We start from the raw sequence: 18443 nt of genomic DNA, 5'->3' as shown, positions 1-18443 counted from the left end.
TCTGATTATATTAACAAACTATCAATGACATTTTTTTAATCAGAAAAAGGACCTTTAATTATTTTTAATTGATTTGATGACATTGTTGATGCCATTATCAAATTACACACTCTTTACGTTTATCTGTATACTACTTACACTAATTTTTACTTCTTTACATAATTTAAACTTACGTTTTATTACTGAAATTGTTTGTTGTTTTCTTAGAGCGAACAATATATAAATGAAAAAAGTTTCCCTAGATGAGATGAGATGAGATGAGATGAGATGAGATGAGATAAAATGAGATTAGACAAACGTCAATGGTATATAAACATTACTAGGAGTGCTGTCTAAAATGGAAAAGTCAAAAGTGTTAATAACTAGCATTCCAGTTGGTTCATATAAAGATGTCGAGGAAAAGCTTAAAAAGTTGAATAAGAAACCAGGTCCCTTCGATGCAATTTTAGTACTAGGTGAAAAGGATTTAGATGTCCAGGATATAGATACAATTGAATTATCACCACTGTATTTCTTTGCTTCTAATGATAAAACTGATCTAAATTCTAAGGAAAGTAGTGGTGATGTCACTTTTTTAAATAATTATGGTATGTATCAGCTCTCTAATGGACTGAAAATTACATACCTAATGTTAACAGGTAAAGAATTGATAGAACAGAAAGCGTCCATTGTAAAATATTTCTCGACAATTGACAAACCTGTAGATATATTTATTTCTTTTGAATGGAGTGTGGCAATTGCCAAGAATAAAGGAAGAATACTGGGGAATGAGGTAGTGGATGATGTTGTTAAATTGCTACAGCCAAAATATCATTTTAGCAACGGTGATAAATCTAGTTATCTCGAGTATAATCCTTTTAAATGGGACAATACTGACGTCATTACAAGGTTTTTGAATATTGCTGAGTATAAGTCAAAAGAAAAATGGGCATATGCAGTTAACATAGACCTCAATCTATCACAGTTTGACCAAGAAATACCTGAAAATTTAATACAAAATCCATTTACCGCTGAAAATACAAAGGAAAATAAAGGAGAAAATAGCAATGTAGTCGAGTATTCTAAGAGATTTAATGATGATGAACTTATTACTGAAAGAAAAATCAAGAAACAAAAAACAGTATTACCTACCAATTGTCATTTTTGTTTTACAAACCCTAATGTAGAAGATCATATGTTTATATCAATAGGCAACCATTCTTATTTAACAATTGCTAAGGGACCATTGAGCGTTCCTAAAGGAGAAATGGACTTTTCAGGTCATTGTCTAATAGTACCAATTGAGCATATTCCAAAATTAAACAATGGACAAGATTCAGACACCATTAAAAATTTAAATGAAGAGATTACCCGCTATGAAAAAAGTGTAGCTGATATGAACTATACAAAATATGATATGTCTACTGTCACCTTTGAAATTCATTCTAGTAAATCTGTCCATTATCATGAACAAATACTACCAGTTCCAAAATATCTTATAATGAAATTTCAAACTGCACTAGATAGACAAGTTTACTTGAATAATGAGAAATTTCAAAATAATGCAAAATTGTCATTTCAAGAATATAAACAAACTGATAATGAATATTTAGAGATCATTGATAATGTAGAATCTAATTTCTTTCGTTTTAAGATTTATGAAACAAATGAAGCCGAACCTAGAATATTTATTGCAATGTTTAAGTCAGAGGAACGAATTGACCTACAGTTTGGTAGAAGAGTTTTATCATTCTTGCTAAAATTGCCAAAAAGAATGAAATGGGATTCATTAATCTGTCAACAAACTAAGGATCAAGAAATCCAAGAGGTAAAAAAATTCCAAAAAGGATATAAAAGTTTCGATATCGTGAATTGAGTATTATATATTTATAAATAATTTAATATCGAATTAAATATGCATAGAGAGATATGTAATATATCGTCAATGAGTATTCATGAATAAATTTTACATGCTATCAAGACCATCGCCTTCATCCAAATCCAATTTTCTTCTACCGCCAGCCTTTTTCAATGCACCATATTCTCTTGTTGCCATTTGTTTTCTAGCTTTCTGAGTCATTCTTGAAATTTCTTCTTCGGCGTTAACTGCTTCTTCTTGAGCATATTGCATAACCAACCTACGACCCAATAAATGCACACCTTGTAATTGATCCATTGCATTTTCTGCTTCTTTTGGTAATAAAAATTCAATGAAGGCAAAACCTCTAGCTGATTTATCGAACTTCTTTGGAACTCTAACCGATTTTAATTGACCAAAAGAACTGAATAGATCAAATATATCTTTTCTGGTAGCTTCAAATGGCAAGTTCTTGACAATGATCTTACCAGATTGTTTACCCTTGCTTTTGGATGTTCCAGTACTGCCACCTTGTCTGTGGGACAGTTTTAATTGAACTTTATGGCCATCAATTACCGTACCATCTACAGCAGAGATAACTGCCAATGCTTGCTCTTTTGTCCTAAATTCTGCAAAACCAAAACCCATCGATTGAGTTTTACCCTGGTGTTTTGGATCTGGTTTTGTTCTAACTTGTGCGACAACAAAACCATTAAAAGCATTGAATCTTTGAGTTAGTTGCTGTGTAGTAGTCGTGAAATTTAAATTCTTGATAAAGATAGAAACTGTAGGACCATCATGGATATCATCCGCAGTGTCATCCGCATTGTTTGAGCTTTCAGTAGTTTCCATTATATCACTGACTGATGGTTTAGCTTCTTTAATCTCTTCAGCTGGTAAATCATCGTTAACAAGAGTGTCACTATCCTGTGCTTCCCTAGTGAAACAATTCTTTGGCCCTTTTTCTAGGTAAATAATAGTATCTTTGAATCTTTTATATGCTAACTTCATGAAGGCTTTCTTAGCAGAAGGAACATCTCTATATTGGACGATAGCGATAGTACCAGCAGGTGGCATTAATAATCTTTCTAATTTACCAAATGGTAGAAACAATTCACCAAGCTCTTCTCTCGTTGTACCAAATGGGAAGTTTTTAACTAAAATGACAGTGTCATCTTTTTTCTCAGTAGATCTCATTTCTGCAAATTTAGCTAGATCGACACCTCTAACTTCAAAGTACTTTCTGACATCGCCAATAACATGTGCTTCGGCCAATGCTTGTTTGACTGCAGAATTTGAATTTTCTGCATCTATCAACTGAGATTTCTCTATTCCCAATTTATTTGCTACACTGCTTAAAACTGCATCTTGATTCATGTATAAGGAATTCCATGAAAATGTCTGTCTTGAAGCAGTATCTTTTCTCTTCAATTCTTTTTGCTTCTTCAATGGCATATTCTTTAAATCAAATTCATCCAAACGATGAGATTTTTTAGCATCAGCAGCTAAAATATGTAATAATCTACCTTGGAAAATTTGTTTATCCAACTCTATGTAAGCTTGTACAGCATCTTTAGGATCTTTGAAAAGAATGTATGCAAAACCTTTTGATTGACCTGTTCTTGTATCTATAGCAATATGAACTTCTTCCAATTCACCAAATGGACTAAATAATCTTTCAAAATCTTGTTCAGTGGAATTATACAATATGTTACGAAGGAACAGACGACCAGTTTTAGTAATCTTCTGGATAATTTTTTCTTCTTCCGTTGTATCTGGTTCGACTTCGTTTTCATCTTCATTTGCTTCTTCTTGGTTAAGTTCTTCTTGGTTAAGTTCTTCAGCATCTGCAGATTTGCTTTGAGATTGTTTCACTGGCACATTTTCACCTTCTCTAATTCTAACACGACGTTGTTTGAACCAGTCTAAATCTGATACTTTATCATCTTGGGCAATGTTATCAGCATCATCTTCATTTACATTATCAGCGAAATTATCCAAAGACATCATTTCTTCTTCTTTAGCCTCTTCATCCTGACCTTCGGTGTCTGCAGTTGTCTTGAAGTCAACATATTCATCATCACTTTCTTGATCCTTGACAACTTCTGTATCTTTTAATGCAAGAGCCTGTGCCAATAATGGATTTTCTGATTCACTTTCATTTTCTTCTACTTCGTTGATCAATGGGTTGGAAGTTGAAACATTTTCCCAGGAAGGTGTATTTGCAGTTGGATTCATTGTTTGAATAAACTCCTTTAACTGTTTATCTTTTTCGATTTCTGCATCAATAGATGATTTTTGATTATTTTGTTGTGGCTTTGGTTTCTTGCTTTTCTCTTCCAATAATTTTTCTTCTCTTTCTCTTAACCTCTTGTATGCTTCTCTTCTCTTCTCTTTCATTGACTGTGGTACTGTTGGATCAGCAAAACTTTTAGCCATTGATACCTCAATTTTTGCTGTATCTACAAAAGAACCATTAAAATATTTAATACAATCCAAAGCATCATCTTCATTTCTAAAACCAATAAAGGCAAACCTTCTACTTTGGCCGTTTTTATCTTTAAGAATCTTAACATCTGTTATAAGATCATTAGAATGAGTGGTGTTACCATGCTTTTTAATCAATCTTTTAGTGAAATGTTCTTTCAGTTTATCATCAGTCAGATAAACTGGCAAACCTTTTACAATAATACGGGACATTATAAAGCTGGTTGATTATCTGATACCTATCTTAATGTAGTCTTGAAATTAAACACCAATGAATTAGGAATTTACAGTACCTTTATATTCAAGAGATGAGATGAGATGAGATGAGATGAGATGATATAGGTTATGAGCTTTCGAAATAAAATTTTCATATTGATAACGCTTCGGGTAATCTTCCTGTTGTAGAAGTAAATTTCCTATTTCGGAAATATTATACTTTGACGTATTTTCGCTAGTATCAATCAAATGGATGTTTAATATTTTGGGTAAGGGAACAAAACCAGAATCTATATATGTAGCATGTATATCTACAGTTCCATAAGGTAAGCATCAATTCTAAATGTATCAAACCACACAACCACTAACTGTAGTAGAATATATGATAAATAATATGCTCTATGCTAGCGATGCGACAAAAACATTACGTTCCAACCCGAAGAGCCAAATTAAACAAGAGTCCTTTTCGAAAACGAGAGTTGGGCGGCTAAATAATATTTTTCATTAAATTTTTTTGTTCTTTTTTATTTTCTATTCGCAATCAAATTCAAAAATGAAAAAAATAAAACACATTGTCGTTTCTTTTCGCTCGAGCCCAAAATAAAACCCAAGATGCATCCGTAATCGACAGTTAATCCCATCCGTCGTTTCTTATCCATATGTGCAACCCTCCTTGTGTTTCTGTGTTAAGAAACACAAAAAAAATTAAAATTAAAAACATTAAAAATGAAGGAAGGAAGGAAGTGCTGAATTCTGATCTTAATACTTTTATACGATTAATGTACACAAAATCAGAAGAACATGGGAAAAAGCAAAGAAAAAAGCAATTTATTTATATTCTGTACGATCATAAATAGGTTTTTCAAGAGCGTTACATATAAGGAAAAAGAAACGACTAGCATAGTTATTGCAAAATAAGTAAGAACACGTTTCTTTTTCTTCAGGTCTCGAAACTTTGAACAAAATCAAAAATTAAAAACTTCAGCAGTTCCAATTTGGCACCATCAATCCTAACAAAGAGAGAGACCTTCTTGACATCTCGATATCACCAAGTGGCAGGCAGACAAGAAGAAAAAGATATTGCAAAAAAATTTATTTTGTATCTCTTCTGGACTCAAAGATCGAGAGGACGATAGTTGTGAAAGATCAAGAGTTTATCGCCAAACAATGGATTGCTAATTAATTGTATTGTATTGTGTTATTAGTAGTTTAATTGTATATAGTTTTCGAGATATATTACTTTATTATAAGCTGTTGAAAGAAATATTTATAAAAGAGAAAGAAAAAAAAAAATTTTTTTTCTCTAATATTTTATATTTTTCTAGTAAAAGGTAAAAGTTTTCTTTTTTAATGCTACTTTTGGCTTTTCAAGTAGATGTTGTGTTTGTCTAGACTAGTGACATCTGCTCGATTAAGTTCATCTTACTGTAAAGGACAGGTCTTTTTAAAATCTCGAATTGGTTTTTCGTCGTTATTAGTAAAAGATCAGTTGTGTAAAACTGCATTTGTAGATTCGAGGTTTGATTGTAGTCGACAAGTAAGATTTTTTACAATGAGTGATTTAGACAATTTACCACAAGTTGATCCAACAACTGGTGAAATTATCATCAATCCTTTGAAGGAAGATGGTACTGAAAAGACTCCAAAGGAAATTGAAAAGGAAAAGAAGAAAGCTGAAAAACTATTAAAATTTGCTGCAAAACAAGCTAAAAAAGCTGCTGCTGCATCATCAGCTAACTCAAACCCTGAAAAAAAGGCTAAAAAGAAGAATTCTAAAAAGGAAGCTGAGCCAATCCCAGAATTTGTCGATAAAACTATCCCTGGTGATAAGAAAGTCTTAGTCTCTTTGGATGATCCTGCTTTGAAAGCTTATAACCCTGCTAATGTTGAAAGTTCTTGGTATGACTGGTGGGTTAAAACTGGTGTTTTTGAACCAGAATTCGGTCCTGATGGGAAAATTAAACCAGAAGGGTTATTCTGTATTCCTGCACCACCACCAAATGTCACCGGTGCTTTACACATTGGACATGCTTTGACTATTTCCATCCAAGATTCTTTGGTTAGATACTACAGAATGAAGGGCAAAACCGTTTTATGGTTACCAGGTTTCGATCATGCTGGTATTGCTACCCAATCTGTTGTCGAAAAACAAATTTGGGCCAAGGAAAAGAAGACTAGACATGATTACGGTAGAGAAGCTTTCATTTCAAAGGTTTGGGAATGGAAAGAAGAATACCACAACAGAATTAAGAACCAAATTATGAAATTAGGTGCTTCTTATGACTGGAGTAGAGAAGCTTTCACATTAGATCCAAAGTTAACTGATGCCGTTGTAGAAGCTTTTGTTAGATTGCATGACGATGGTACTATTTACCGTGCTAACAGATTGGTCAACTGGTCTGTCAAATTAAACACTGCCATTTCCAACTTGGAAGTTGAAAACAAAGATGTTAAAGGTAGAACTCAATTGAGTGTTCCAAACTATGACGAAAAAGTCGAATTTGGTGTATTGACCTCTTATGCTTACCCAGTTGTCGACTCTCCAACTAATGAAAAGATCATCGTTGCAACCACTAGACCTGAAACCTTATTTGGTGATACTGCAGTTGCTGTTCATCCAGACGATTCTCGTTACACTCACTTACATGGTAAATTCGTCCAACATCCATTCTTACCAAGAAAAATCCCAATTGTCTGTGACAAAGAAGCTGTTGACATGGAATTCGGTACTGGTGCTGTTAAAATCACTCCAGCTCATGACCAAAACGATTACAACACTGGTAAACGTCATAACTTGGAATTCATTAATATTTTCACTGATGATGGTTTGTTGAATGAAAACTGTGGCCCTGAATGGCAAGGTATGAAGAGATTCGATGCTAGAAAGATCGTTATTCAAAAATTACAAGAACTAGATTTGTACGTCGGTCAAGAAGACAACGAAATGACTATTCCAACATGTTCCAGATCCGGTGATATCATCGAACCATTATTAAAACCTCAATGGTGGGTTGCCCAAAATGACATGGCAAAGGATGCTATTAAAGCTGTTAGAGATGGAGAAATCACCATCACACCAAAGTCTTCCGAAGCTGAATACTTCCATTGGTTAGAAAACATTCAAGATTGGTGTATTTCCAGACAACTATGGTGGGGTCATCGTTGTCCAGTTTACTTCGTTAACATCGAAGGTCAAGAAAATGATAGAATCGATGGTAACTACTGGGTTGCTGGTAGAAACGTTGAAGAAGCTGAAACTAAAGCTAAGGCTAAATTCCCAGACGCCAAATTTACTTTGGAACAAGACGAAGATGTTTTAGATACATGGTTCTCTTCTGGTCTATGGCCATTTTCAACTTTGGGCTGGCCAAACAAGACTAAAGATATGGAAAATTTCTATCCATTCTCGATGTTAGAAACTGGTTGGGATATCTTATTCTTCTGGGTCTCCAGAATGATTTTGTTAGGTATCAAATTAACTGGTAACATTCCATTTAAGGAAGTCTTCTGTCATTCTTTGGTTCGTGATGCTCAAGGTCGTAAGATGTCTAAATCTTTGGGTAACGTTGTTGATCCATTAGATGTCATCGGGGGTATCAAATTGGAAGATTTACATGCTAAGTTATTGACTGGTAACTTGGATCCAAGAGAAGTTGAAAAGGCTAAGACTGGTCAAAGAGAATCTTATCCAAACGGTATTCCACAATGTGGTACCGACGCTATGAGATTTGCCTTATGTGCATACACTACTGGTGGTCGTGATATTAATTTAGATATTCTTCGTGTTGAAGGTTACAGAAAGTTCTGTAACAAGATCTACCAAGCTACTAAATTTGCTTTAATGAGATTAGGTGATGATTACCAACCACAAGCTAATGAAGGTTTATCTGGTAATGAATCCTTAGTTGAAAAATGGATTTTGACTAAATTGACTAACACCTCTAAGGTTGTCAATGAAGCTTTAGAAAATCGTGATTTCTTAACCTCCACTAGTGCTATTTATGAATTCTGGTATTTGATTTGTGATATTTACATTGAAAACTCTAAATACTTAATTCAAGAAGGTTCCCCAGTTGAACAAAAATCTGCCAAGGATACTTTATACATTTTATTGGACAATGCTTTGAAGATGATCCATCCATTCATGCCATTCATTTCTGAAGAAATGTGGCAACGTTTGCCAAAACGTTCTTCTGAAAAGTCAGACACTATTGTTAAAGCTTCCTATCCAGTTTACAATGCTGAATTCGATGATGTCAAATCTGCTGAAGCATATGAATTAGTTTTAGATATCACTAAAGATGCTCGTTCATTACTAGCCGAATATAACATCTTAAAGAATGGTAAAGTTTACGTTGAATCCAATGACGATAAATCATTTGAAACTGCTACCTCACAAAAAGATTCTATTGTTTCTTTAATCAAGGCCATTGATGAAGTTACAGTTGTTCGTGATGTTTCTGGTATTCCAGAAGGCTGTGTCTTGCAATCTGTAAACCCTCAAGTCAATGTTCATTTATTGGTTAAAGGTCATATTGATATTGAAGCTGAAGTTGGTAAAGTTCAAAAGAAATTGGAAAAGGCTTTGAAGAATAAGCAAAACATTGAAAACACCATGAACAGTAAGGATTATGAAACAAAAGCTAATGATCAAGCTAAAGAAGCCAACAAAACCAAGTTAGAAAACACCAATGCTGAAATCGAAGGTTTGCAAGCCACTATCAACAACCTTGAAAGATTAAAATTATAATATAATTTAATTAGATATGTAGATATAGTAATAATACAATTTTAGATTCCTTAAAACCTTAAAAGTTGTTTAATTTTTTCTCAATCTCGATTGTTGTATAGGATTGATGATGTGCATTTTCGGATTTGTTTATCTGAATAGTTTAAGCTTAATTATTAAATATGATTTCAAGTCAATTTGTTTCTTATAAATTTTCAATTGATGGGAAATTGCTAGTAGTTATTAGAATTAACTTAAAAATTAGGTATTAAATATGATTGAGACTGATTATTTAATTCTTAAGAGTTGAGAGGAAATTACAACCTATAAAAAAATGTTTTTAGAAATCATTCCATGTGTTATCTTTCTTGTATTCGGATAAAATTCAGATTTTGGGAAGTTTATTATGTAATTAAATCACAGATATATGAGGTAATCAAAAGAGGTGAGGGTTATGTAAATTAAATATATATTATTTGTATTATCCAAGAATTGCTGTAGATGTATAATCTTCATATTAAAAACATTTGAGAACCTCTTGACGCTTTTGGTAATTCTTCAAAACTGTAATTTGTTGATTGGAAATAAATCTAGGAGTACAATCTTCATTTGAATTAGACGTTATATTATCTTTTTAGTATACCTCTTACTGAATTTCTGAGACACCTCTTTAGATGAAAATTTTTTTTCCACCTCAATTTTCAAAAATATACTTACTTAAGCTGTCATCGCACAGATATGGTTGATTACGCTGTAAAATTTCACGTTTTAAACAGTTTATATAATTAAAATAAAAGTCCTGTTTGATTGTGTCACAACTCTTTATTATTGATATCATCAGTATATGTACCATCATCAGAGTTCTTTAGACACACTCGCGTTATATGTTCGAACAGTTGCAACTGACACTTCTTATGCAGACATATGCACGACGATCATTGGGATGTAAACTAAGAAAACTCATATATAGTAATAACTCCATGTGGATACCAGAGCTAAACAGGCATTAGAATCCAACAAATGTATATCAAATACCAAGATACTACAATTGGAGGTCTTGGATAAACCAAGAATGGAAATTGCTTATTATGCAATGTGTCAGAGGAAAACTTGGCGGGGAAACAAATTTTACTTCATTGAAGACACCTTTCAGGGTTATTCAAATTACTTAAATAATATTAAAATTATCCAACAAATAAGTTTGGCTTTTAATATAATTATAATTTGGCCTGTCAAACAACTCTGTTTTGAATACGCTTAAAAATTCAAAAGAATACCATGTTCCTACTGTTATTGCCAGGGTAGGCAGACCATAAAAATAAAGTTAAAAACAGAAAAAAAATTTTTAGATGATAATGAATATAAAGAAGTGTCATAAGTTAGAATATAAACTACTATATACTACTATATAATGAAATAGAAATAATAACTATGATAGGTGAAGATATGATGTTAATGGTTTCAAAAAAAAATTTTTTTTTATTAAGAAGTTGTACAATATAAGCCATTTTTTTTGACCATTTTTCTGACTAAGGTTACAATATAGGACCAATTGGCCTCAGAAACATCAGCCAAGTCCCTGACACTAGAGACTTTGGAGTGGCCAAAATTAACTCTGGTATTTAAACCAATCGGTTTGGTCCCGGCGATATACATTGCCATATGAATAATCAAATCAATGCTAGCACCAGATTTAACAACTAAAAGTTGTTTAATTTCATTTCGGGCATTAATGTAGCTTTGTTGACCTTCTTCGTAACTAATTTTGCAGTTCATTTTGACTTTGTTTTTGATGGTTTTCTTTTATGTATCTAGATATAATAAGAACTTCTAAATTCTTAAAACTCATTTACCAAAATTCTTGCCTTCTTATATAGTTTTCAATTTTTATTTAATTTCGAACCAAAAGGTTTTTGCAAGATGACAGAGTTCATTGATATTGTTGGATATGCACCCGCTGCATATCCAACAATATTTGTTTAATATGTTTGTTGGATAATTGAATGTTTATTAAGACCAATATATATTAAGCATGTGTATATGGTAATATATCAAAACCACATGGTAAGGTATTAGAAATGAATAACTAATATATTAATGCTAAAACTGGTCATGCATTATGGGAAGTAGATTTTAATTGAACAAAGAAACCGAAGATTAAGTAAAGATATACTATTGTTAAACATTTATGATGAACAACAGGTATACACTAACATCTGTATTCCAATTAATTAAATTCCAAGATTCGAAACCTAAACGTTTCTGCAAGTGCTTGATGTTGTATCTTCTCAAATCTATAAATTAATCCAGTGTGACACTTCTATATCAATACTGACGGTAAACTTCTGTTTTTTTTTGGAAAATGATGATTTTCACGTGACTTAATTGTGCATGAAAATTTTTGCCTTTTTCCTCGCAAGTTATCCTATAACTTCATTTTTAATGAACTCGTTTTCCGTAATAAGAATAAGCGACCGGTTTCGGTTGATGGTATATAAAAGAGCTGTGATAGCGTTAATCAATGAGGTCCCAAAATTTCAAGTTTCCTCATATGTCATATTTACAAAGAGTGAAAAACATTAAAAGTGTATATACTTATCACTTACTATAGTGAAAATATCGATGAGAGAAGAAGATCACTTGAGAAAAGGAGAAAAATCTCATGTGTTTGAATCTCTAGTATCGGGAGCGATTGCGGGTCTTGCAGCACGAAGTGCGATAGCACCATTAGACACTTTAAAATTAAGATTGCAATTGGGTACAGATACGCTACCTCATACGCTGAAGTCTCTTATTCGTCACGAAGGTCTCCTTGCGCTATGGAAGGGAAATTTAGCGGGTAGTATTATGTATATTATATATGGTAGTGTTCAATTTGGTACATATTCGTATACTAACGCAGCGTTACTAAAAGTGTGCGATGTACCGCCAACAATTCATAGTACACTCGCGGGTGCTATCACAGGTATGGCTAGTTCATTATGTTCATATCCATTTGATGTACTGCGAACAAGGCTGGCGACGACGACGACGACTACGACGACAGCGACGACAGGTCGCAGTGGGCGTGGCCTCTATCAGCATATAGAACGCATTTATATTCGCGAAGGTCTTGGCGGATTTTTCCATGGTGTAGCCACTTCTATGGCCAATGTGACGGTATCAACCGCAGCGATGTTCGGGACGTATGAAGGGATCCGTGCAAGGTGGCCAGAGACCAATGCTGGTACCGCAGGCGCTATCAGTGGGGTGATATCTCGTACTATAACCTTTCCGTTAGACACCATTCGACGTCGGTTACAAATCCGTACTTCGTCGGAGCTTGGACAGATGACGAATAACGGCTACATCGGAAAACATATGCAAAGAAGTGCAATTACTCTATGTGTTCAGATCGTGCGGGACGAGGGGGTGAAAGTACTATTTCGAGGAATTGGATTGGGATTATTGAAGAGTGTACCCAATACGGCAATAAATTTATGGGTTTATGAAAACCTTATGAGGGTGTTGACCTAAACAGAAGTTAAATGGATAGTGAATTGCGAATAGTGAGTAGCGAATAAGTGAATAGTAAACAGTAAATAGAATTAGGATAAGTAAATTACATGCAATGCAATAAATATATCGACTGGGTCATTTTAGTTAATTCCCCTCCCTAAAGAGACAAAGATAAATATAAACATAAACATAAAAGACAAGCATAGGTTGGTTAAAACTGACTAACCTTCAAACTCCCTTTCTTCTGACACGTGTAATCAGCCCCACCCGTCTTTGTTCCTTTTCACTTTCATTTCTACTTTTGAATTTGGTTTTCCTATTCCTTTTGCGTTTACTTTTACTGTTAGTTTTACTTTTGTTTATGTTTTCCCTTGCTCTTCAATAAAGTTCTGTAAACCCAACCTATCTCATCTCATCTCGAAATAAAAACAAATTTCAGAGAAATGACAGTATGCAAAACCAAAATACACACAGGCAAGATAGACAAAAGTAAGAGTGAAAGTGAAAAGCAAACAAACAAAAAGAAAAAAGAAAGAAAACCTGGTGTGATGGAATGGAACAGCCTCTCGCCATAAGCTTTTGTCTCCCTTCCCCACGTCAAATTACCGTATTCGGTCAGCTTGAACTCATTTATTCATTCCACTCATCAATTCTCCCTTTCTGTCTCTGTCGCTGTCGCCATCACTCTTGACGCCTGCATCACCTCCCTCGGCCTCTCCCTGTCAGCACGTCCCATTCCATCCCGCATCCCGCCCCCCTCCCTGCCGCAAAGAAAGAAAAACGAAGCAGAGACAAAAATAAAATCAAGAAATTTCCATTTCGACCAATCACCGCTCTTCGTCCAATCCGGGCATCGGCCCCACTCCGCATTCGGACTTATCTCCTATCCTCCGGCACTTTCACAACAGTCCGTATTATAATATCCACCACCATCCCTCCCGCCCCCTCCTCTCTCGCTCTCCCAAATCGGCCCCCCGACAAAAGAATCCTCCAAAACCGATAATAACTAATATTACCTTGTACTTCTGCTCTTGCCTTTGCTCATGCCTTTGCTTTTGCTTTTGCTTTTGCTTCTCTCTGTATCCGTATCATCATCATCACTATTATTATTATTGTTACTTTAAGTTTTCGCTCTTATCCATTCATTACTTGAGTTTTACAGGCCAAACACAAAAGTTTGAAACTTTGAAATAATCGAAATTCGAAATTCGAGATTCATGAAAATTCGGCACTGCTGTTGCTGCCACCGCTGTCTTCTCTCACCAGTCTCTCCCTTGTCCGTACCCTGGAAGGATGCTAACCACATTCATGTGATATATACACTTTCTGATGCACCAGCACCTCTCTGTCTTTTTCTTTCTTTCTTTCTTTCTTTCTCTATCGCTCGGTGGCTTCCTTCCCTTTTTCTTCAATGTCATCTTTTCGTCTTCACTAATCCGGGGTACTGTCATTTCTTTTAGTATCCTCTTATGGTAATGTATTTTATGGGGAGGGGTATCCTCTCTGGTATTATGCCCACCATCAACTTCTAACTGAAAATTTAAGTTTGAATTCGAATTCGAACTCGAACTTGGGTTTGGGCTTGAACTCGAACTGGGGACTTTGGAATTTGGACTTGGACTTGGACTTCAATTTCAACTTCAATTTCAACCTAAATGGTCTTTCGAAGGGGGAGGGGGGAGGGGAGGGAGTTCGAGAGTACGAGGGTTTTCGTAGGTGTTATTGTCAGAGGGAAGAAGTGAAGGATCGGGCTCATCTAGAGTATCATTGTAGGAATCATTCTGATCGTTTGGTTATATCATCACGATTATCCGAATGTATGTTTTCAATTCATTGTCGTTTTCCAGTTTCGAGATTTTATATTTAAGCACACAGATTAAACTTTGTGGTTTGAGATAATTTTTTTTTTGCTTTCTTTATAGTTTCTTCAATTTCCAAGCACCCTTTTCCTTTTGAACTCTAGTCTGTGTTTTATTTTTTGTGTCTCTATCTCTCTTTATTATAAATAAAAACACATCGTAAACTATAGTTCACACCAGGTGTTACACAAATACGGATTCCTACTTTATTTGGTGTTTTTGATTTTTTTGTGTCCTACATTAAAAAGAACCATCATATATCTATTGGAAATTTATATATAACCCTCGCCGTCCACAAACGCAATAGCAAAAGCAAAAGCAAAAGCAATAGCAAAAACCTAACAAAATATCTAAATAAGCTAAATCACATCTCTCCCTACATCATCGCTTTCATAATATTATCAAACAATGACAGACTACTTCAGCTTGCAAAGAGCTCTCAGTAGTGGTGATGCAAGCGGTTCAGATTCTGCCGTCACCCCAGAAATTCATACAGAATACTTGGAAGGTATCCCTCCTTTGGAAAAGATCCCTTCCAACAGTATGTCAAGAAAAAATTCAGCTTCTTCCACTTCAAGACGTGGTTCAAGATCAGGTTCCCAATCTTTACCTTGGGAACCTTCCGTTCCAATTCCTTTACAACTAGGTGGCCACAGTGCCATGAACTCTCCTGGTGTCGTCACCCCAGGTGAAGGCTCGGATTCAGTCCATGTTCGTTTTGTCAAAGAGTTCCCTACTGACTTACTTGTTGACAGATTTGAGAAATGGCGTAAGATCTTGAAGAGCTTGATTGCTTACTTCAGAGAAGTAGCTTACGCTCAAGAACAATTCGCCAGAATTAACAACAAGTTGAAAGGAAACGTGAAATTCCAATTCTTAACTGATTTGGAAGAGGGTTCAAACCGTATTTTTGACCCATTAACTTCAAATATCCCAACTAAGAAGAGTCAACCTTCCACTTTGGCTGAAAAAAATTCAAAGGTCGCCCAAGCTGAATTACACGCCCAATTACAATCTTCAGGTTCTCAAACTGATGATGAAGATATGTTGCCAGTTCATGATTTGTCCTCCGCTGCATCTGGTTACATGAAATTCGGTTCAGGTTCCGTCCAAGACGTTCAAGTTATCTTGAAGAAGTACCACTTGTCGTTGGCTTCTCACCAATTCAAGATCTCTAAGGATATTCTAAACGCCATCATCCCTAAGTTGGAAGAATTACGTAAGGACTTGAGTATCAAGATCCGTGAAATTAAAGATTTAGGTGGTGATTTCCACACCAACTTGGGTCAACATGTTGAAACTACTTCTGTTTTGTACAACAAGTACGTCACCGCTGTCAAGGTATTGAATGATGAAGCTTGTCCAGTCGACCCTTTCCAAACTTCAAAGCCAAAATGTGACCCTTACTTGTTAAAGTTGCAATTAGAATTACAAATGAAACGTCAATTGGTAGAAGAAAACTATTTGAGAGAAGCATTTGTTAACTTGCAATCATCAGGTATGCAGCTAGAAAAAATTGTTTACTCTAGAATTCAATCATCTTTGCAACGTTACTCTCAATTGATCGATAGCGAAGCTAGATCAATGATCAAAAACTTATGTAATGAACTATATCAAGGTCTTATCTCAAGACCACCTGCTATCGAATGGGATCATTTTGTTGCTCACCATCCAACTGCCTTGATGGATTGGAGATCCACTGAGCCAAACCCTCCAACAAGAAAATTGGCAGATATCGTATACCCAGAAATGAAATCATCTTTAGCTAAATGTATTAGAGCTGGTTACCTAAACAAGAGCTCTGATTTGTCAACAGAAAAGAATGGTTACTTCGTTTTAACTTCAAATTTCTTACATCAATTCAAGAACGCAGACTTTTTCAAGTTGGGTGCTGGTAATGCTCATCACCCTGGTCCATTGTCAAAGAGAGCAAGTTTGATTCCAACCTTCAGTTTGAACTTGAACAAATGTGAATTGGTGGAAGCTACTGAAGATAAGTTTGTCCTAAAGGGTAAGCCATTGTTCAACACAGATGGTGAAAGACCAAGCAACAACATCACTCCACCTTCCTCAGCAGGAAGCAATGGTTCTGCTTCAGATCCATCAAAGGAAAGAAGAGGTTCGAAATTGGGTAAGATCTTCTCCAACGGTGGCACTACTTCCAAGCCAATGGCTCCACAAGTTGTCCAACCTCCAGTACAACAAATTACTAAAGAACAACAAGCTTACTTGTCAAAGGTCAAGTCTACAGGTGGTAAGGGTGAATTCATTTTCACATTTACTTTACCAAGTGGTGACAATTCTGTTGAAGATGCCAAACAATTCAGAAAGTGGGTTCAAGAAATCAAGCATTTGGCCTCTTTTTCAAACACTTCTGAAAGAAAGAAATTTATCAACGAAAGAATCCTACACAGAGACCAAACCAAGCTTAAGAATGGTAAGCCAGATCTATCACAAACTACAACTAACATTGGTCCAACTACTACCAATTATAGTGACATGGATCCAGTTGCACAAACAATGAGTTTGGATATGGCAGGTACGGCCAAATCAAAAGCATTTGCCTCTGCCTTTGATGAAGGAGGGAACTTAGTCACTATTGGTGAAAGAAGAGGAAGTGTTGCTTCTAACTATCTAGACAACACCATGACTAAAACTGCATGAAACTCAGTTTGTGCTGGACAACAAGGTAATAACCTACCAATGATGAGACCGGTTTCAAGTGGTGAAGACCCTGTTAATGGAAGCATTGCTGTCAAATAAAAAGTAAAAAAAATTAATAATATTAACATAAATAATTGACTAATTTTGATATCACTAACGTTTTCGAATAATTAATGAACCTTTTATGTAAAGAAATTGTTGGATCCTAGATGATGCTGACTGTATCGCTAGGCTCTTTTCAAATATGAACTAAAGTAAATATTCTATTGTATTGTTTTAATGTATTTAGCCCATTTATTCATTCTTCATTTATAATTTTGAGTTCAAATTTTCTAATGAAGATATAATAGATGTTAATCAACCATAAATTTTTATTATTGTACATCTCGAAATCATTCGCTTGTTTACTGTTTCCTTTTTCGTCATTACATATTTTACATCAAAAAAAGGTTTAAGTTGAATCTGTTTAAGTATTAATGTAGATAGAAGTAATACCTATAACAATAGTCAACTCTTCTAAAATATTTACTGACTCAGTAGCAGTATGTCTAATAAGAGGAAGCTACTAAATGATATTTTTGTTGATAAAGTTGTTCCAAAATTGAAAACCAATAGAAAAAGTTCACCTTTATTAACTAATTTTGAAAAATGGTCTGATAAGAGAAAGAAATTGTTATTCGAAAATGAACTGGCATTGCTTAGATCTGGAATCTCAGATTTTGGTTTAGAGAAAAATATATTTGCTAAACTGTTAAGTTCACCTATCAGATGCGAAAGGATGGCATGGTCTAGATCACCAGCTGATCTATTGATGCAAGTAAAAATTAATTCGATAAAAGCCAGTAATGCTTTAAGTAATAAAAAATTTGAACTAATATCAGGCATTGGGAATTTGAAAGGTAGTAAAAATGCATACCTTGTAAATTCTGAAAAATTGTTATCCAAAAAGGGGCTTTCTCATGAAGGTTGGATCATGTCAATTCTAACAGCGTCTTCTTTGCATTCTATAGATTTACAAGATATTCTAATAGACAATAAAAAGCTTGTTGCAGGGTATAGAGAACAATTAGAATCAAGTATTATAGCAGGACTAGAAAATGTTGCAAAAAATCTCATTTCAAGAGACCATTCAGTAGTGCTGTCATTCGATGAA

At 34.6% G+C, this 18443-nt stretch overlaps 6 protein-coding genes across 6 annotated transcripts; 5 read left to right on the top strand and 1 right to left on the bottom strand.

Moving 5' to 3' along the window:
- Positions 1–337: 337 nt before the first annotated feature.
- Positions 338–1855, top strand: DRN1 (Drn1p; the record flags this gene model as incomplete). Its single annotated transcript, XM_001647406.1, has 1 exon — positions 338–1855. One exon carries the CDS (start codon positions 338–340, stop codon positions 1853–1855), a length of 1518 nt encoding a protein of 505 aa, XP_001647456.1.
- A 90-nt stretch (positions 1856–1945) lies between these two features.
- MRD1 (RNA-binding ribosome biosynthesis protein MRD1) lies at positions 1946–4537 on the bottom strand (the record flags this gene model as incomplete). The annotated part of the gene is made up of 1 exon (XM_001647405.1): positions 1946–4537. One exon carries the CDS (start codon positions 4535–4537, stop codon positions 1946–1948), a length of 2592 nt encoding a protein of 863 aa, XP_001647455.1.
- Positions 4538–5915: 1378 nt separating this feature from the next.
- VAS1 (valine--tRNA ligase) lies at positions 5916–9290 on the top strand (the record flags this gene model as incomplete). The annotated part of the gene is made up of 1 exon (XM_001647404.1): positions 5916–9290. One exon carries the CDS (start codon positions 5916–5918, stop codon positions 9288–9290), a length of 3375 nt encoding a protein of 1124 aa, XP_001647454.1.
- A 2601-nt stretch (positions 9291–11891) lies between these two features.
- On the top strand, positions 11892–12785 carry TPC1 (thiamine transporter TPC1; the record flags this gene model as incomplete). The annotated part of the gene is made up of 1 exon (XM_001647403.1): positions 11892–12785. The coding sequence occupies one exon, from the start codon at positions 11892–11894 to the stop codon at positions 12783–12785; it is 894 nt and encodes a 297-aa protein (XP_001647453.1).
- A 2249-nt stretch (positions 12786–15034) lies between these two features.
- On the top strand, positions 15035–17290 carry Kpol_1018p132 (uncharacterized protein; the record flags this gene model as incomplete). Its single annotated transcript, XM_001647402.1, has 1 exon — positions 15035–17290. The coding sequence occupies one exon, from the start codon at positions 15035–15037 to the stop codon at positions 17288–17290; it is 2256 nt and encodes a 751-aa protein (XP_001647452.1).
- A 544-nt stretch (positions 17291–17834) lies between these two features.
- Positions 17835–18443, top strand: RRG8 (Rrg8p; the record flags this gene model as incomplete). Its single annotated transcript, XM_001647401.1, has 1 exon — positions 17835–18443. A coding segment is annotated over one exon (609 nt), but the record flags the coding sequence as incomplete, so codon positions are not given.

This window comes from Vanderwaltozyma polyspora, genomic scaffold, assembly GCF_000150035.1.
Source record: "Vanderwaltozyma polyspora DSM 70294 KpolScaffold1018 genomic scaffold, whole genome shotgun sequence".
In the NCBI taxonomy this organism is placed as follows: domain Eukaryota; kingdom Fungi; phylum Ascomycota; class Saccharomycetes; order Saccharomycetales; family Saccharomycetaceae; genus Vanderwaltozyma; species Vanderwaltozyma polyspora.
Note: the sequence above shows the minus strand (reverse complement) of the source record. Positions and strands in the feature narration are given on the sequence as shown.